Below are 21,135 nucleotides of genomic sequence, written 5' to 3' on the forward strand. Positions count from 1 at the left end.
TCTCTCCCTCCTCTTTCTCTGTCTCTCTCCATCTCTCCCTCCTCTCTCTCTGTCTCTCTCCATCTCTCCCTCCTCTCTCTCTCTGTCTCTCTCCATCTCTCCCTCCTCTCTCTCTGTCTCTCTCCATCTCTCCCTCCTCTCTCTCTGTCTCTCTCCATCTCTCCCTCCTCTCTCTCTCTGTCTCTCTCCATCTCTCCCTCCTCTCTCTCTGTCTCTCTCCATCTCTCCCTCCTCTCTCTCTGTCTCCATCTCCCTCTCTCTCTCTGTCTCTCTCCATCTCTCCCTCCTCTCTCTCTGTCTCTCTCCATCTCCCTCTCTCTCTGTCTCTCTCCATCTCTCCCTCCTCTCTCTCTGTCTCTCTCCATCTCTCCCTCCTCTCTCTCTGTCTCTCTCTATCTCTCCCTCCTCTCTCTCTGTCTCTCTCCATCTCCCTCTCTCTGTCTCTCTCCATCTCTCCCTCCTCTCTCTCTGTCTCTCTCTATCTCTCCCTCCTCTCTCTCTGTCTCTCTCCATCTCTCCCTCCTCTCTCTCTGTCTCTCTCCATCTCCCTCTCTCTCTGTCTCTATCTCTCCCTCCTCTCTCTCTGTCTCTCTCCATCTCTCCCTCCTCTCTCTCTGTCTCTCTCCATCTCTCCCTCCTCTCTCTCTGTCTCTCCATCTCTCCCTCCTCTCTCTCTGTCTCTCTCCATCTCTCCCTCCTCTCTCTCTGTCTCTTTCTATCTCTCCCTCCTCTCTCTCTGTCTCTCTCTATCTCTCCCTCCTCTCTCTCTGTCTCTCTCCATCTCTCCCTCCTCTCTCTCTGTCTCTCTCCATCTCTCCCTCCTCTCTCTCTCTGTCTCTCTCCATCTCTCCCTCCTCTCTCTCTGTCTCTCTCCATCTCTCCCTCCTCTCTCTCTCTCTCTATCTCTCCCTCCTCTCTCTCTGTCTCTCTCCATCTCCCTCTCTCTGTCTCTCTCCATCTCTCCCTCCTCTCTCTCTGTCTCTCTCTATCTCTCCCTCCTCTCTCTCTGTCTCTCTCCATCTCTCCCTCCTCTCTCTCTGTCTCTCTCTATCTCTCCCTCCTCTCTCTCTGTCTCTCTCCATCTCTCCCTCCTCTCTCTCTGTCTCTCTCTATCTCTCCCTCCTCTCTCTCTGTCTCTCTCCATCTCCCTCTCTCTCTCTGTCTCTCTCCATCTCTCCCTCCTCTCTCTCTGTCTCTCTATCTCTCCCTCCTCTCTCTCTGTCTCTCTCCATCTCTCCCTCCTCTCTCTCTGTCTCTCTCCATCTCTCCCTCCTCTCTCTCTCTGTCTCTCTCCATCTCTCCCTCCTCTCTCTCTGTCTCTCTCCATCTCTCCCTCCTCTCTCTCTGTCTCCATCTCCCTCTCTCTCTCTGTCTCTCTCCATCTCTCCCTCCTCTCTCTCTGTCTCTCTCCATCTCCCTCTCTCTCTGTCTCTCTCCATCTCTCCCTCCTCTCTCTCTGTCTCTCTCCATCTCTCCCTCCTCTCTCTCTGTCTCTCTCTATCTCTCCCTCCTCTCTCTCTGTCTCTCTCCATCTCCCTCTCTCTGTCTCTCTCCATCTCTCCCTCCTCTCTCTCTGTCTCTCTCTATCTCTCCCTCCTCTCTCTCTGTCTCTCTCCATCTCTCCCTCCTCTCTCTCTCTGTCTCTCTCCATCTCCCTCTCTCTCTGTCTCTATCTCTCCCTCCTCTCTCTCTGTCTCTCTCCATCTCTCCCTCCTCTCTCTCTGTCTCTCTCCATCTCTCCCTCCTCTCTCTCTGTCTCTCCATCTCTCCCTCCTCTCTCTCTGTCTCTCTCCATCTCTCCCTCCTCTCTCTCTGTCTCTTTCTATCTCTCCCTCCTCTCTCTCTGTCTCTCTCTATCTCTCCCTCCTCTCTCTCTGTCTCTCTCCATCTCTCCCTCCTCTCTCTCTGTCTCTCTCCATCTCTCCCTCCTCTCTCTCTCTCTGTCTCTCTCCATCTCTCCCTCCTCTCTCTCTCTCTCTATCTCTCCCTCCTCTCTCTCTCTCTCTATCTCTCCCTCCTCTCTCTCTGTCTCTCTCCATCTCCCTCTCTCTGTCTCTCTCCATCTCTCCCTCCTCTCTCTCTGTCTCTCTCTATCTCTCCCTCCTCTCTCTCTGTCTCTCTCCATCTCTCCCTCCTCTCTCTCTGTCTCTCTCTATCTCTCCCTCCTCTCTCTCTGTCTCTCTCCATCTCTCCCTCCTCTCTCTCTGTCTCTCTCTATCTCTCCCTCCTCTCTCTCTGTCTCTCTCCATCTCCCTCTCTCTCTCTGTCTCTCTCCATCTCTCCCTCCTCTCTCTCTGTCTCTCTCTATCTCTCCCTCCTCTCTCTCTGTCTCTCTCCATCTCTCCCTCCTCTCTCTCTGTCTCTCTATCTCTCCCTCCTCTCTCTCTGTCTCTCTCCATCTCTCCCTCCTCTCTCTCTGTCTCTCTCCATCTCTCCCTCCTCTCTCTCTCTGTCTCTCTCCATCTCTCCCTCCTCTCTCTCTGTCTCTCTCTATCTCTCCCTCCTCTCTCTCTGTCTCTCTCCATCTCCCTCTCTCTGTCTCTCTCCATCTCTCCCTCCTCTCTCTCTGTCTCTCTCCATCTCTCCCTCCTCTCTCTCTGTCTCTCTCTATCTCTCCCTCCTCTCTCTCTCTGTCTCTCTCCATCTCTCCCTCCTCTCTCTCTGTCTCTCTCTATCTCTCCCTCCTCTCTCTCTGTCTCTCTCCATCTCCCTCTCTCTCTCTGTCTCTCTCCATCTCTCCCTCCTCTCTCTCTGTCTCTCTCTATCTCTCCCTCCTCTCTCTCTGTCTCTCTCCATCTCTCCCTCCTCTCTCTCTGTCTCTCTATCTCTCCCTCCTCTCTCTCTGTCTCTCTCCATCTCTCCCTCCTCTCTCTCTGTCTCTCTCCATCTCTCCCTCCTCTCTCTCTCTGTCTCTCTTCATCTCTCCCTCCTCTCTCTCTGTCTCTCTCCATCTCTCCCTCCTCTCTCTCTGTCTCTCTCCATCTCTCCCTCCTCTCTCTCTTTCTCTCTCCATCTCCCTCTCTCTCTCTCTCTCTTTCACGAGTTGTAATTTCAAGGAACTGGATGTGGGATGTAGCCACTATCTGAATCTGAATCTGAATCTGAATCTCTCTCCTTCTCTCTCTCTATCTCTCCCTCCTCTCTCTCTCTGTCTCTCTCCATCTCCCTCTCTCTCTCTCTCTTTCACGAGTTGTATTTTCAAGGAACTGGACGGGGGATGTAGCCACTTTCGTTAGTCTGCTGTTGTTGCTGATCCTCCACAGGCTACCTTAACGGTGCAGAGAAGTACTTTGACCACACACGGGACGGATTCCTGGATTTTTACGAAAACACCACACCGCTTCGCAACGCTACCGGACATTACTCCACGCACCTGTTCACTCAGAGAGCCACGGAAATCATATATGCCCATGAACCGGAGAAGGTGGGACTAGTTTAATAATAATAATAATAATCATAATCAGTATTTATACAGCGCTGAATCTTGCGCAGAGACAAATCAAAGCGCTTTCACACCAATCATTCACACACACGCATAACTCTAAAACTTGAGAAACTGAAGACAAAGTAGGGGAAGGAGGCTATCTTGGAAAGAGGTGGGGTTTTAAGGCTAGACTTGAAAAAGCTGAGTGAAGAGACCTGACGAGTTAATTCCAAATGCAAGGGTGCAGAGAGAGAAAGAGCGGCAATCGACAGTGGAGTGTGTGAATCTGGGTATGCGTAAACAGATTGGTCATTGGTCAAAGGCACCACCATGCTCTAAAACTGACCTTAAAGAGTGGATGGTGAAGGTTTGGTCGTTTCTCTCATTGGACAAGAAGCTGCCAATAATGTTCTCTGATTGGACAAGAAGCTGCCAGTAATGTTCCCTGATTGGACAAGAAGGTGCCAGTAATGTTCTCTGATTGGACAAGAAGGTGCCAGTAATGTTCTCTGATTGGACAAGTAGCTGCTAATAATATTCTCTGATTGGACATGAAACTGTCAGTAATATTCTCTGATTGGACAAGAAGCTCCAATGATGTTCTCTAATTGGACAAGAAGCTGCCAGTAATGTTCTGTGATTGGACAAGAAGCTGCCAATAAATTTCTCTGATTGGACAAGTAGCTGCTAATAATGTTCTCTGATTGGACAAGAAGCTGCCAATAAATTTCTGTGATTGGACAAGAAGCTGTCAGTAATGTCCTCTGATTGGACAAGAAGCTGCCAATAAATTTCTGTGATTAGACAAGAAGCTGCCAGTGATGTTCTCTGATTGGACAAGAAGCTGCCAATAATGTTCTCTGATTGGACATAAATCTGCCAATAAATTTCTCTGATTGGACAAGAAGCTGCCAGTGATGTTCTCTGATTGGACAAGAAGCTGCCAGTGATGTTCTCTGATTGGACAAGAAGCTGCCAATAATGTTCTCCGATAGAGCTGTCAATGATATTCACCCGGTACCCCCCCTACCCTTCATTTTTTTTCATTTTTAAAAAATTTTAACAAATCAGTTTTTGTGTGTAATGGAATGTCTAGCTTTCTTTTATTTTCTTATCTTTGTGTGTGTGTGTGTGTGTGTGTGTGTGTGTGTGTGTGTGTGTGTGTGTGTGTGTTTCTTTTGTTTTCTAGCCGTCCTTTTCCACTTCCACTTTTCATCTACTTCATCTACTCCTTGTTCTGCTTCTGGTCATAACAGTTCTTGTTCTTCTCCTCCTCCTCCCTACCTCACCCTTTTCTTATCAACGTGTGTGTGTGTGTGTGTGTGTGTGTGTGTGTGTGTGTGTGTGTGTGTGTGTGTGTGTGTGTGTGTGTGTGTGTGTGTGTGTGTTTGCGTGTGTGCGAGTGTGTGTTTGTACGTGTGCGTGTGTGTGTTTGTACGTGTACGTGTACGTGTATGTGTGTGTGTGTGTGTGCTTGAACATGAATGAGAGTGTTTTTGTGTTAGTGTATGTGTGTGTTTGTATCTGTGTTTGTGTCTGTGTGTATGTGCATGTGCGTGTGCGTGTGTGCGTGTGTGTGTGTGTGTGTGTGTATGTGTGTGTGTGTGTGCATGCGCGTACATACCTAGATATTTTGCTGTTTCAAGCTGCGAAAGCGTTGCGTTCTGTAATCGGGTGGTCTGAACTTTGAAGAAGACCCAGGACAGGTCTTATGTGATAAGAATCCGCGCCGGTCAGTCCCGATAAACCCACAATAAAAATCGGGACGGGATGACTGGGTTGGACTTCTCTGGCACTGAGCTAGGTGTTCCTTTGCAGGGCCCCCTGTTTCTCTACCTGCCCTACCAAGCTGTTCACGTGCCTCTGGTGGTGCCAGAAAGCTACATGGAGCAGTACCAGGACATCAAGGATGAACCCAGAAGGACCTATGCAGGTGTGTAAGAAATGATAGTCGTGTCCGACTATGACCATGAGAACAACAGAGGCAGGTGTAGCTGTCCTGACTGTCTGGGCTAAACAGAATTCATTTGATTATTGTGGAGAGTGTCTTTCCCAAGCTGCATCCCCACTCTTTCTGTGACCATCAGAACAACAGAGGAGGCAACTGCTGTCCCGACTATGTAGGATAGACAGAAATCGATTATAGACTCAGGAGGATCGATGCAGGTTTGCACGCGTATGATGGTCAGTCTTGTCCCCAACTATGACCACCAGAACAACAGCGGAGGTAACTGTAGCTTTCCGAACTATCTGGGCTGGAAAGAATTTGATTATTGTGGACAGTGTCTTACCCGCGTTACAACCTCCGCTCTCTCGGTTTCTTGGGGGCCTTTGGGACAATCGGCTTTGGGATGGTCCCCAAAGACCAACTAACCCCCCCCCCCCCCTCCCCGCCCCCCAAAGCAATCTTGCCTCCTAGTTTGAGAGTTACAGTCCTTCACAGAAGACTTGCCTGTAAATAAAATCCCATCGCAGTGGAGAAGTAATCGATCATACAGTTCTCACTCTACTGTCAGTTAAACTGGAGGTTTGCCAACCTGTGATATAAGCCGAGCGTTGACCCTTTGCACATTTTCTAACAGGGCTAGAGATTCACAAGTGATTATTTTCAGTTGTCCTGGTGACAAGTAGATCAATGAAAAACTCTACTTGCCCCTGCCCTGCCCTCTCTCCATCCCCACCCCACCCAATTTCTACTCCCCCTTTTAAATTAAAGAGACGGTGAATGAAAATAAATACCGGTACAGCAATAACAAGTCAGGTGGCTTAATTTATCACATTTTTCAAGATAAAACAAGATTATGTTTAGTTACAAATATTTAAAAGAAACGAACAGTCCCATATATAATTTTGAGTCAGATCTATCGTTTGACACGTTTTACTTACGGAACACACCTTTGTCTCAATGAACAGTGGAGGAGGACAGTGTGTTCTGTCTGCACTGAAACTATCTGCACAGTCCCCCTTCCTCTGACAGCCACAGACTGATTGCCCATGTTCATGTGGAGAGAGCATGTCCATTTGATTTGATTTGATTTGATTTGGATACTTAAAAACGCCTATTTTCGGTCGGAGACCAAGCTCTAAGCGCTTTACAAACTCGGGGTCATTTGCGCAGCAGGCTGCCTACCTGGCTAGAGCCGACCGACATTTGTCACTGGGCGCTCATCATTCGTTTCCTGTGTCATTCAATCATATTTTCAGGCACGCACAAATACACACTCAGACACACATGTAATATTTTACGTGTATGACCGTTTTATCTACCACGTCATGTAGGCAGCCACACTCCGTTTTCGGGGGTGTGCATGCTGGGTATGTTCTCATTATATCCATAACCCACCGAACGCTGACATAGATATTACGTATTTGATCTTCTGCGCGCGTATACACATGAAGGGAGTTCAGACACTAGCAGGTCTGCACATATGTTGACCTAGTAGATCGGAAATCTCTCCACCCTTTACCCACCAGACTCCGTTACCGAGATTCGAACCCAGAACCCTCAGATTGAAAGTCCAACGCTTTAACCACCCGCCTATTGCGTCCATAATTTGTCCGCTGGAGCGTTTGGTTTCCTCGGACAATCTGACTGGTAGGAACTCCGGGTGGAGTGGAAATGTCTTTCATGTCCTGTCACTCATACTGGTGAGTGTAGACATTTTGTTCAGTATTAATGTTCACATTTGAATGTTATCGTTTGAAAGGTAGGAGAGGAGGGGAGGGGAGGGGGTGAATGGTGAGTGGGGAATCCGAGCTGAAGGAGGGTGGAATTAAAGACGAATATTTGGAATGAATATTTAAGTCCACTTTAAAAAAAAAATACTTAATGGACTTCAGTGATAAATCAGTTAAAAATGTATGTGTTTGACTGTCATATCACAGAAATAAATGCACTTGATATTAGGATAATATTTAGCGCGTACTGAATCAGACAAAATTTGTCTGAAAATTAAGCTTTAACAAGAGGCAAAGCCTTCAAGACTCACTTGTGCTTCGCGCTTTATCCAGTAAAGGAATCATTAGGAGAAAAAAATTGAAGAGATTTTAAAAAATCGTTGAAAAGTGCTTTGTCTTAAATATGATATATAAAATAATCTTGGAAGAAAAGAATTTTAAAACACACACACACACACACACACACACACACACACACACACACACACACACACACACACACAACGCATGCCAGCGAGATCGAACTACGCATGTTCAGTTCGGAAGCAAGCAGACTCAGCCCCACTCCTGCGGCACATCTGACGTCATTTGACTGAATTTGATGATTAAGTCAAATTGACGTTTTCTTCTTCGTGCTACAAATAGATGTGATTGTAGTGGACGAAATAGCGCTGTTTAAATCATGATTTTTTGTGTGTTTTATTATATCTCTATCATTCTTTTATTTCGGCGATAAATGAGCCGTTGCATTTGCTTCAAGCCCACCCCAACACACGGTAGAAATCTAGATGTGGTGTGGATTGGAAGCATGAAAAATTCTGATGTACGATAATATCCGCGAGACTAACATTTTTGCTGGAGTCCTGGAATTTTTACGGTTCTTGGAATTTTGTTTTCTACTGATATTGGAAGAATTGTGGATGTAAATTTTGTAGGGAAAACACAAATGGTTCGCAGATAATTACTCAAATGGAATAAACGTCAGTTGACCCCACTTGGCAAAATAACAGTATTAAAAACTTGGTAATGTCAAAAGTTTTCATACATGTTTCTGAATCTACCAGATCCACAAACAAATTTTATTAAAGAACTGCAAAATATCTTCTTTTTTTTATATACTTCTTTGTGGAATGGTAAACCGGCAAGGATAACAAAAAGTGTTGTCTGTAAGCCTTACACAGAGGGAGTTTTACAAATGATTGATATACAGGCATATAATATATTTCATCGCTAAAGATTTCTTGGGTTCAGAGAATTAAGAGAGGTGAGGAACTGCAGACGTTTGAATTTGAAATGTATCCAGAGTTTAAAGATTTTCCAAAACTTGGCGAGGAATATGTGCATGTGTGTATGAAACACTGTTGTTGTTTTGTTTTTGTTTGTTTGTTTGTTTTTGTTTTGTTTTTTGTTTTGTTTTGTTTTGGGGGGGTTTGTTGTTTTTTTTCTTTTTTTGTTGTTGTTGTTTTTATGCTTGGAAATACCTGAAAAGGTTACATTTGAAATGTTGACCACATAACACTTCTGAGTTCATGGCAGAATGCCTTTATTACAATGCCAACATTATAAGAGACAGGAGAGTAGTTTTTGTGAGAGAATGGGTACAAAATGGAATTTTGTTTATAAACCAGTTATCTGATGTGGAAAATCATTCTTCTTTACTTATGCAGAATTCCGAGACCACTTTCCAAATCTCAGTCGAACAAACTTCCTTTCTGTATTCAGGTATCACACGTACTATTGAGCAATTTAGGGAAACATACCATATTGAATTGTCCCCAAGTTATCGCATGATTGAAACTAAAATGTGGGTGGCGGTCTCTGGATTCATGGAGGAAGCAAACAAGTACAGTCTGTTTTTCTTTCTTCAGACATACTTTCATCAGCAGTTGTCAAGTGGAATGAATACTTTAATGATCTGAAATGGAAAGAAATATTGTTACGTTTTTTCAAATTCCATGATGTGAAACTGAAGTGGTTTCAGGCTCCGGTTGTTGCCCACAAGAAAATTTTTGTATGACTGCAGAATCATTGAAGATCCACTGTGTTCATTTTGCAAAAGTGAATTCCAAACTTTGGAATTGTAAAACCACACAAACATTTTGGACTGAGGTACTAAAGGTATTGATTGAAAAATGCGAACATTGTAATTTTTTGGTCTTATATGAAGAGTTGGTACTATTTGGATATAAAAAGGGTGTGATTACAGACAAAGGTTTTGACTTCATTCTGGTACTGGCTAAGTTTCATAACTACAAATGTTACACGAATAACTCATTGCCAAATGTGCGGGCTTTCTTAGCAAGTTTACAATTATCTGGATACCAAGGCGATGGCTTATATTGTGTGTGTGTGTGTGTGTGTGTGTGTGTGTGTGTGTGTGTGTGTGTGTGTGTGTGTGTGTGTGTGTGTGTGTGTGTGTGTGTGAGGTTGTGTGTCTGTGTGTTCGCTACTCGGACATCAAGGAGGTATCGGAAGAAGACATAAGTAAACTTTTCAGTCTGTATTAAAACAATTTCCACAATGGACATGTGCCGGAGGACTGGACACACAGCTTCTTAACTCACTCAGTACGACCAGTCCTCTCTTCTCCTCTACACAGACCCCTCGGATGTCCAGTGGGTGTCTGAATGACCCAACCTTTAGCTTCCGTCGTCAGCATTGTAGTATTCTTTGTCAACATTCACCTCTTCAGTATAAGAGCCTTCCGCTTGCAATATTTTGATGATGGTAACTGGGGTGAAACGCTGTTTACATCGTCTCTTTCGCCGTCCGTATGGAGAGAGTTAAAACCCATACCAAAACCAGGAAAGGACCATCGTCAGGTAAGCGCCTACCGAATCCTAACCATGCAAAACATTGCTGGAAAGCTCATGGAACGCATAATAGCCAGGAAAATTGCAAGGGATCTTGAACAGAGGCACATTCTGCCTTCAAACCTTCGTATCGTATCGTATCGTATCGTATCATATCGTGTGATGTTGAGTAGTATCGTATCGTATTGCATTGAATAGTATCGTGTCGTGTTGAATTGTATTGTATCGTGTTTAGCATCGTATCATGTTTTCTTGAATAGTACCTTATAGTATCGTATTGTATTGTATCGTATCTTATCTTATCGTATCGTGTCGTGTCGAGTCGTGTCGTGTCGTCGTGTTGTGTTGAATAGTATCGTATCGTGTTGAATTGTATTGTATCGTGTTTAGCATCGTATCATGTTTTCTTGAATAGTACCTTATCGTATCGTATTGTATTGTATCGTATCTTATCGTATCGTGTCGTGTCGTGTTGAATAGTATCATGTCGTATCGTGTCAAATCACTACATTGCCGTTGCAGTGAAATTCTGGGTGCTCTCTCCGTCGAGATCGCGTCGCCATATTGTTACGTCATCATTATTTTTTTCATTACCTTTTACGATTTTTGTTTGTCTGTTTGCTCTCCTGTTGTTCTTTAAGTGTATTAGCGTGTGTGTGTGTGTGTGTGAGAGAGAGAGAGAGAGAGAGAGTCTGTGTGTGTGTGTGTGTGTGTGTGTGTGTGTGTGTGTGTGTGTGTGTCTGTGTGTGTGTGTCTGTGTGTGTGTGTCTGTGTGTCTGTGTGTGTGTCTGTGTGTCTGTCTGTGTGTGTGTGTGTGTGTGTGTCTGTGTGTGTGTGTGTCTGTGTGTGTGTGTGTGTGTGTGTGTGTGTCTGTGTCTGTGTGTGTCTGTGTGTCTGTGTGTGTGTCTCTGTGTGTGTGCTTTCAAACATAAACTTTTCTGCGGATTTTCCGTCAGGGCCAGCAACATTGTTCCCGTGGGTATCTTCGATTTGGGCAAAATGCATGTTGCACATTGGACTTCGGTTCATCATCTCATCTGAAAGACTAGGACACGGCCCACCACTCAATGTCTTGTGGAGGAGAAGATTAAAGTTTTAAGGTGTATGTGTAAGTCGAACTTTTGACCCTCGATTCCCTGTTGAGGTCTCTGTCCACTCGATCAGCACTATGTATTGTTGCAGTGAAGATTGATTGATTGATCGATTGATCGGTTGATTGATTGATTGACTGATTGGTTAGTTAGCTGGTTGATTTTTTGCTCTTTTTTTTCAGCTCATGAGCCACTCACATTTTCCCCTGTCTGGTGTTGCTCAGTTGTTTTCATAACATGAGCAACTCATTCATTTTGTTTACCTGTCAGAAGTCACTCGTTTCTCTAATAACAAGTTGCTTACTTGCTTTGTGTGTGTGTGTGTGTGTGTGTGTGTGTGTGTGTGTGTGTGTGTGCGCGCGTGTGTGTGAGTGTGTGTGTGTGTTGTGTTGTGTTGTGTTTATTTAATCATACAGTTTCAAGAGGGGTGTGGTTTTTTGGGGTTTTTTTCTTGTCAGTTCGGTTTGAAAATGAATTAAACGCAAAATACACAAATTATCAAGAAAAGTGCGTATGGTGTTGTGAAAGCAAGAGTCGAGTCAGATATGGTACGCAGTTTACAAGTTGTGTCAGCTATAACGTTGGTGTGAAACAGGGTGACCTCAGCAGTCCTGTTTCATTTCCCTTGTTTATGAACATCCGTGCTCTTGAAATAAGTCATAATGATCGACATATTGCTAACATAAACACTGACCTAACTGATGAATCAATTTCGTTCCTCTACTGGTGGTGCTTAACTCATGAGTAAATCAGTTGCTACCCTCTTGGGGTAGCTCACATGTTTCTCTGTCAATAGTAACCCAATTCCAACTTAAATGGTCGTATGGCCTTTAACGGCCATCAGGGCAGTGTGGTCTGGCGTAGGAAGAGTCCAATCGTCCCCTTTGGCGACGGGCGCAATAGCTGAGTGGTTAAAGCATTGGACTTTCAATCTGAGGGTCCCGGGTTCGAATCACGGTGACAGCGCCTGGTGGGTGAAGAGTGGAGATTTTTCCGATCTCACAGGTCAACATATGTGCAGACACCTGCTTGTGCCTGAACCCCCTTCGTGTGTATACGCAAGCAGAAGATCAGATACGCACGTTAAAGATCCTGTAATTCATGTCAGCATTTGGCGGGTTATGGAAACAAAAACATACCCAGCATGCACACCCCTGAAAACGGAGTATGGCTGCCTACATGGCGGGATAAAAACGGTCATACACGTAAAAGCCCACTCGTGTACATACGAGTGAACGAAGAAGAAGTCCCCTTCAGTGGTTTTAGCCTACACCAACCGGAGTCAGACACTCATTCTTCTTCTTCTTCTTCTTCTTCTGCGTTCGTGGGCTTCAACTCCCACGTTCACTCGTATATACGCGAGTGGGCTTTTTACGTGTATGACCGTTTTTACCCCGCCATGTAGGCAGCCATACTCCGCTTTCGGGGGGGTGTATGCTGGGTATGTTCTTGTTTCCATAACCCACCGAACGCTGACATGGATTACAGGATCTTTAACGTGCGTATTTGATCTTATGCTTGCGTATACACACAAAGGGGATTCAGGCACTGACAGGTCTGCACATATGTTGACCTGGGAGATCGTAAAAATCTCCACCCTTTACCCACCAGGCACCGTCACCGTGATTCGAACCCGGGACCCTCAGATCGAAAGTCCAACGCTTTAACCATTCGGCTATGGCGCCCGTCAGACACTCATTAAAACACCCGGCTGGAGTGAGAAAACTCGGAGTAAAGCGCCTTCTTCTTCTTCTTCTTCTTCTTCTTCTTCTTCTTCTTCTTCTTCTTCTTCATCATCATCATCATCTTCTTCTTCTTCTTCTTCTTCTTCTTCTTCTTCTTCTTCTTCTTCTTCATCATCATCATCATCATCTTCTTCTTCTTCTTCTTCTTCTTTTTCTTCTTCTTCATCATCATCATCACCATCTTCTTCTTCTTCTTCTTCTTCTTCTTCTTCTTCTTCTCTTCTCTCCTTCTTTCTTCTTCTTCTTCATCATCATCTTCTTCTTCTTCTTCTTCTTCTTCTTCATCATCATCATCATCACCATCTTCTTCTTCTTCTTCTTCTTCTTCTTCTTCTTCTTCTTCTTCTTTCATCATCATCATCATCATCATCACCATCACCATCTTCTTCTTCTTCTTCTTCTTCTTCTTCTTCTTCTTCTTCTTCTTCTTCATCATCATCATCATCATCATCATCATCTTCTTCTTCTTCTTCTTCTTCTTCTTCTTCTTCTTCTTCTTCTTCTTCTTCTTCTTCTTCTTCTTCTTTATCATCATCATCATCATCATCATCACCATCTCCTTCTTCTTCTTCTTCTTCTTCTTCTTCTTCTTCTTCTTCTTCTTCTTCTTCTTCTTCTTCTTCTTCTTGTTCTTCATCATCATCATCATCATCATCATCATCACCATCTTCTTCTTCTTCCTCTTCTTCTTCTTCATGTTCTTCGTCTTCGTCTTCTTCTTCTTCTTCATCTTCTTCTTTTTCTTTTTTCTTCTTCTTCTTCTTCTTCTTCATCATCATCATCACCATCTTCTTCTTCCTGTTCCTCCTCCTCTTCTTCTTCTTCTTCTTCTTTTTCATCATCATCATCATCATCATCATCACCATCTTCTTCTTCTTCTTCTTCAATTCAACAGAGTCACTGTGGCACAGCACTGAAGAACTGTTCACCAGATTCCTCCAAGTCTGTCGGTTGCGTGTCAATGCCTGGGACCATGTTGTTGTTTTGTTCTTTTGTTTGTTTGTTTGTTTGTTTTTCCACTTCACCGCCACTGTCGCATTTCAGCACCAGCCCCATATGTTGCTGAAATGCGACCAGATCAGGGGTCGGTTATTCACAAACCCACTGCTCCTATTTTTCGGTGGTAAGATAAGCCATATTTCGTACACATCACAGGGGAATCCCCAGATACTTTTAGATGTCGGTTTTTCCCTTTTTTCTGTGTTTCTGGCACCAGGGAGGTTTTTTTTTATTTTATAATAATCTAAACTGACTAGCGGTGAAAGGGAACAAGGAAAAGAATAAAGCTGCTTGTTTGTCTGGTGTTGGCAGGGATGGTGACGTGTATGGATGAGGGGGTTGGCAATGTGACGAAAGCCTTGAAGGAAACTGGTCTCTGGGAGAATACGGTGTTTATTTTCTCCACAGGTGAGTCATGGTGTGTGTTGCGCCACCTTTTTTTTTCTCTGCCTGCAATTCTATTTGTTTTCCCATCAAAATTGATTTTTTCTTCATAATGTTGCCAGAAACAACCCATTTGTTGCCATGGGTTCTTTAACGTGCGGTACGTGCATGCTACACATGGGACCTTGGTTTATCGTCTCATCCGAATGGCTAGTGCCCAGACCACCACTCAAGGTCTAATGGAGGGGGAGAAAATACTTGCGATTGTGGGATTCGAACCAGTGCGCTCAGAATCTCTCGCTTCCTTGGCGGACGCCTTACCACTAGGCCAACACACCACGCCTGTAGTGTACTGTGCTGTATTGTACTGTACTGTACTGTGCTGTACTGTACTGTGCTGTGCTGTATTGTACTGTGCTGTACTGTGCTGTATTGTACTGTACTGTACTGTGCTGTACTGTGTTGTATTGTACTGTGCTGTACTGTGCTGTACTGTGCTGTACTGTATTGTATTGTACTGTACTGTACTGTACTGTACTGTGCTGTACTGTATTGTATTGTATTGTACTGTACTGTGCTGTACTGTGCTGTGCTGTATTGTACTGTGCTGTATTGTACTGTACTGTGCTGTACTGTACTGTGCTGTGCTGTATTGTATTGTATTGTATTGTATTGTACTGTGCTGTACTGTACTGTGCTGTGCTGTATTGTATTGTATTGTACTGTACTGTGCTGTACTGTACTGTGCTGTATTGTATTGTATTGTATTGTACTGTGCTGTACTGTGCTGTACTGTGTTGTATTGTACTGTGCTGTACTGTGCTGTATTGTACTGTGCTGTATTGTACTGTACTGTGCTGTATTGTACTGTGCTGTATTGTACTGTACTGTGCTGTATTGTACTGTATTGTATTGTACTGTACTGTACTGTACTGTGCTGTACTGTACTGTACTGTGCTGTACTGTGTTGTACTGTGCTGTATTGTACTGTGCTGTACTGTGCTGTATTGTACTGTACTGTACTGTACTGTACTGTGCTGTGCTGTATTGTATTGTATTGTACTGTACTGTGCTGTACTGTGCTGTACTGTACTGTACTGTGCTGTATTGTACTGTACTGTACTGTACTGTATTGTGCTGTATTGTACTGTGCTGTACTGTGCTGTACTGTGCTGTGCTGTATTGTATTGTATTGTACTGTACTGTGCTGTACTGTACTGTGCTGTACTGTACTGTACTGTGCTGTATTGTATTGTATTGTACTGTACTGTGCTGTACTGTACTGTGCTGTGCTGTATTGTATTGTATTGTACTGTACTGTGCTGTACTGTACTGTGCTGTACTGTACTGTACTGTGCTGTACTGTACTGTTGTGTATTTTATTGTATTAGTTTTTGTCACGTCAGATTTTCCTCTGTCAAATTCGTGGTGGTCTCCCCGGGGAGAAAGGATCGCCACAGTGCAGTTCCACCTTTTTTTCCATGTGTTTTAACGTACTAGTTTTACTTTCGAAGTGGATTTGTATACAGACTTTTTGCCATGGACAACCCTTTGGATACACTTGGGACCTCGGTTTATCGACTCATCCAAATGACTAGCTCCCAGACCACCACTCAAGGTCCAGTGAAGGGGGAGAGGAGTAAAAATCTCGGTCAGTATGCGGCGTGCACCTGGCGTTCTTCGTGTCTCTTCCATCGTCACACATGTCCAAGATCTCCTCTGTGATCCAGGGCTGAGTTTTTTCAGGTGGTGTTTTCCAAGCAGTTCACTGGCTGCTTCAGTCATTACTGTGTTGAAGGTGATGGTCATCACTTCAACATCCTCATCAAGTACTAGCAGTGAAGCAAACTTTCCGCCAGTTCTTGCTTTGAAGGATTCACAGGTGGAAGGTTGCTTCAGTGTCTGTGGGTTGAGTTTCAGTCAGATGTTTCTGGGTTTGTCTTATTATTAATCTTCTTATACGCTCTGGAATTCATGATAACAAGATCATAATCACTTCCAATGTCTGCACCAGGGAACGTCCTGGTCTTTACTCTGTTGATGCCTGACTGGAATTGAAGTTGAACGAGGATGTAGTTGATCTGGTAGTGATGTAATCCATCAGGTGTGTGCCAAGTACAACGCCGTGAAGCCTGGTGTCCTCCACGAGTGTTGGCCATAATCCTGTTGTTGTAGCTGACTCACTTCAGAAGGCGCAGCTCTCGCTCGTTGGTGGTGTCATAACAAGATGGACCACAAAACTTCTTCTAGTCTTTTAAAGAGTTGGTGCCGACCTTTGCATTCCAGTGTCCTTGAATTATCAGTATGGCTTTCTTATCCATTCTTTTGGTAACGGATTGGAGCTGGGTGCAGAATTCCTCCACTTGTTCGTCATCATAGTCTGAGGTCAGAGCGTTGGCTTGTACAATGGTGATGTTTAAGGGTGCTGTCCACAGTCTGATGGTAATAATCCTGCTGGATATTGGGCAGCATCCACGGACAGAGTTGTTGATGTTCCGGTTGACAAGGAAGCCTACCCCACTCATGTGTTTGTTCAGGCCTGGGCTGTAGAAGAGAACATGCCTTTCTGGTTGATGTTTACCCAGGCTTGTCCACCTGAATTCACAGAGTCCTACAATGTGCTTGAGTTCATGTAAACGTTTGCGCTTTTTTTTTCCAGCTTGGTCAAGTGTTCTTACATTCCAGGTGACAATCGCGATGCTATCTCTTCAATGAATCTTCCGTGTAGATTTTCCATCAGTCACACACTTGTCATATCTGCTGTGGCTGATGGTAGACGTGTTCATTATTAGTCTATGTGACGACGGAGCCGGCCTGATCATTGATGTTTAGTTCTTCGTGCAGCGTGTCTTGGGCAAGTCAAATCTGGCGGAACACGCCCCTCTCCAGCTCAGAATTTCTTGTTGAGTTTACTCCCCACATGCGGCAGGACGTACTGGGTTACCAGGAGCAGAGGGGAACCTGACTACATTTTCGTCATCAAAATATTGCAAGCGGAAGGCTCTTATACTGAAGAGGTGAATGTTGACAAAGAATACCACAATTCTGACGACGGAAGCTAAAGGTTGGGTCATTCAGACACCCACTGGACATCCGAGGGGTCTGTGTAGAGGAGAAGAGAGGACTGGTCGTACTGAGTGAGTTAAAACTATGTTTTTCTCTACCATAAACCCCCCGAAACCCCCACCCCCACCCCAAACCTACTCCCGCCCTCCTTCCATTCCCCGCACCCCACCATCCTCGCCCTTCCTTTCCAGTGTGTTAATAAATGTTTTATTCATGTGTGATTATTAAATCGCATATTTCATTGGAAATATGTGCATTATACTTTGCTTGTTGCCACTTTTATAAGTAATCCGTTTACTGCTCTTTATTTTGTTTCCATATTATACAGCCCAGATCAGTGGACAGATCACAACATGGGTACAACGACACTTGCTGTGTTTGAGGCACATGTTTACCATGAACGGAGTGTTCTTGTTGGAATGTGGGAGCATGGTCGGACTGCGTGCTGTTCTGTGGGAGCTGATGCATACGTCGCCTTTTTGTTCTTGTCGGCAAAAAATGTTGTCAACACTAATTTCTATGTCAGAGAAAATGGAGTATTCTGGCTATCTTATAACAACAACAAACAACAATGATAATAATCATAAGAAGAAGAATGTACCCTGCGGCTCTAAGCACTTTTTAACAATACACCTATTATGAAATTTTTTTTTTTTTAAATTTAAGAAACAGGAATAAAGAAACAAAGTGGAGAGAGAAAAAAAGAAAAAGAAAGATCGGACACAACTTGCTAACCAGTTAAAAACAGTGTGACATCACTCACAACTCACACAGCTCTCTCAGCCCTTGTTATGTTTGTGTCAGACAACGGAGGAGCCTTCATTCTCGGGAGTGCCAACAACTACCCGCTGAGGGGCGGGAAGGGCACACTGTGGGAGGGGGGTGTGCACGGGATAGGCTTCGTCCACAGCCCTCTCCTGCACCCCAGCACGCGCGGAACTATCAACAACGAGCTCATCCACGTCAGCGATTGGTTCCCCACGCTCACGGGTCTCGCGCATGGCTCCCTCGCCGGGGTCAAGCCATTGGACGGTTTTGACCAGTGGGATACGATCAGGTTAGTTTTGCTTATGTGAGAGTTTGACTTGGGGAGTTGGGGTGTGTGTTTGCTCTCTCCTTTTTTTTTTCTTCTTTTTTTTTCTTTTTTTTTTTTTTTTATCCACGAGACCATGACTGCTGCTGACAAATATCCCTCGTCTATGAAGGGTTGTCGTCACTTCACTGAATAATAATAAGACAGGGCTTACACTGTTAAGTTGTCAATCAGTTATATATGATTATCATTACTACTACTACTACTACTACTATTGCTACTACTACTATTATCGTTATTATGGTTGTTGTTATATTCAATATCATTTGTGTGTGGGTGTGTCATTGTTATTATCATTGATACCTATATGGCGCCTGTAATTGCTTCACAAGCACATAGTCATTCAGTTTGTACAACCTGGATAGATAGCAGCCTTTAAGTGTTCGTCATTAGCTTCCTGTGTCATTCAGTCAGGCTTTCAATCACGCAGGCACGCACGACCTCACACACACACGCACACGCACGTACACACACACACACACACACACACACACACTCGCGCGCGCGCGCGCGTGCACACACACACACACACACACACACACACATGCACACACACACACACTCACACAAACACACACACACGCGCACACACACACACTCACACACACACACACACACACACACACACACACGCACACACACACACACTCACACACACACACACACACACACTCGCGCGCGTGCGTGCACACACGCACACACACACACACACACACACACACATGTATATCAGAGATGATCGCTCTTCAGAATGTTGCCAGGGACAACCCCATTCAGGTCCAGAATCTCCCCACGCCTCCTTCTGAAGTTTTGGTACAATGTGTTTGGTACAATGTGTTTGGGACAATTTGTGAAGTTTGAGGTGGATAGAAAAGTGTGGTGCTTTCCACTAATACAATACATAATAACAAGGATAAAAAAAATAAAGATGTAGACGATTTGCGTGTTCATGACATTATGTAGGCTGATTCTTTTTTTCTTTTTTCTTTTTTTAAAGTATGGAAGGTATATGTAAATATATAACATACTGTACCAGTTTCTGATGTAATGATAATTAGTCTGTTATACTGAGTTTTTGGTGGTGGTGGTGGCTTTAGGGTTTGATTTTGCTTTTCTTCTTCTTTTTGTGTGTGTTTATTTGTTTATTTTCCTTGCTGTCGTTAATGTTTGTTAACCGTTAATGTTAATTATTCGCCAAACGTGTTTTGTTCCTTGCACTATGAAGTCATTGAATTTGAAAATGTCAAACAAAAATTTAAGGTGGGGGGCCGGCGGGGGGGCGGGGGGGGCGGGGGTGGGAGTTACACGAAATTGGGTGGGGGGAGGGAGGTGTGGTGGGATCTAGATTTTGTCCTCAAGGAGAAGGTGGGGGTGGTGTGAGGGTGCATACCTAATCACTCTGTAGGGAAGTGATTTCGAGAAGCTAGTGATTAAGGACTGGGTTGTTTTCCATGACAGTGTCTGTGAACGACTTCAAGTCCCACTTCAAGTGGAGAGAAACCTTCCACTCACCAGCACGCCAAGAATAGATGGTGTGCAGAGACTACAACAGTTCCCTTCTTCTTGAGCCTCTTTTATGCCTTTTGCCAAGTGTGTAGACTTTCTTTTTTTCGGTAGAAAGTCGAACACGCTCTTTGGAGAAGTCTCAAAACGTTGTTCAAGTCAAGTCGAGTCAAGTCAAGACTGAACGCAGTAAAGTTTGAAAAGTCCATTTCCTGAAGAAATATGACGGCCACAAAGAATATATGCCTCAATTCTAACAGTTACGTAATGCGTCTTTTCTTTTATTAATCAAAAATGAACTGTAAAGAATTCACACTAATCTATTATTTCTATAATAATTACTTTTCTCGTGTTCAATGGAGCCGCGCGTTTGCGCCTACGCGTGCAATGAAAGAAGTATATCTTTGTGCATTGCCTCAGAATGAATAAAAGAAAAAAAAATCTATAAATGTGGGATGGAAACATCATTGGGATGATTTCTTGTGATGCTGTGACAAAAATTATAATTTTAAAAAGGAATTTCAAGAGATTATATGTATCTGTAATTCTTTTCCAAAATCACAGTTTTTGTCACATCACAAGAAATCACTATGTCAGTGCTTTTGTTCTACATTAATATATATATATATATATATATATATGTGTGTGTGTGTGTGTGTGTGTGTGTGTGTGAACAAATACTATGATCCTACTTCGCTCAAGACTCCTCCACCAGGTGAGGAACTACAATACGATGCAACCAAATTTTTCACTTTCATTCTTAGCCTTTGCTGATAATAATGATAATAATTATTATTATTATTATAATGAATACTTTTTGAGCACTTTCCTCCGTTAAAGGGATTTCAAAGCGCTTTACAAGAAACATTAAACACACATACATACGCACAAACTTAATAATAATAATAATGGATACTTATATAGTACACTATCCAGAAATCTGCTCTAGGTGCTTCACAAAAAAACGCTTTCGTGAACATAAAACATTATATATATGTTACATACACACACCAAATGTGACTACACACACACACACACACACACACACACACACACACACACACACACACACACACACACACACACACTGCATACATACATTTTAACATACATGTGTATCTAACAGCTACCCTAACACATACGCACCAATAGGCAGGCACAAACTTACATTAACACAAGCACACACAATACACATTCATATACATGCATGTAGTTATGTACACATACAGATGTATACACACATAGTCAAGCACAGCTAACGAAAAGGAAGTGGACCTGCCACAATTGAACTTATTGCTGATGGAAAAGGTGAGTTTTGAGACGTGCTTTAAAAGATGCG

At 43.8% G+C, this 21,135-nt stretch overlaps 1 protein-coding gene across 1 annotated transcript in view; it reads left to right on the top strand.

Annotated features, from left to right (window-relative positions):
* The window catches only part of LOC143288355 (arylsulfatase B-like), a 56,561-nt gene that overhangs the window by 12,005 nt on the left and 23,421 nt on the right, over positions 1-21,135 (top strand). The window contains exons 4-7 of the mRNA XM_076596739.1: positions 3,264-3,424; positions 5,243-5,357; positions 14,063-14,158; positions 18,005-18,257. Of these exons, the coding sequence (XP_076452854.1) occupies positions 3,264-3,424; positions 5,243-5,357; positions 14,063-14,158; positions 18,005-18,257 (625 nt within the window). The remainder of the gene's footprint in view (positions 1-3,263; positions 3,425-5,242; positions 5,358-14,062; positions 14,159-18,004; positions 18,258-21,135) is intronic.

Source organism: Babylonia areolata, chromosome 12, assembly GCF_041734735.1.
Source record: "Babylonia areolata isolate BAREFJ2019XMU chromosome 12, ASM4173473v1, whole genome shotgun sequence".
NCBI lineage: Eukaryota > Metazoa > Mollusca > Gastropoda > Neogastropoda > Buccinidae > Babylonia > Babylonia areolata.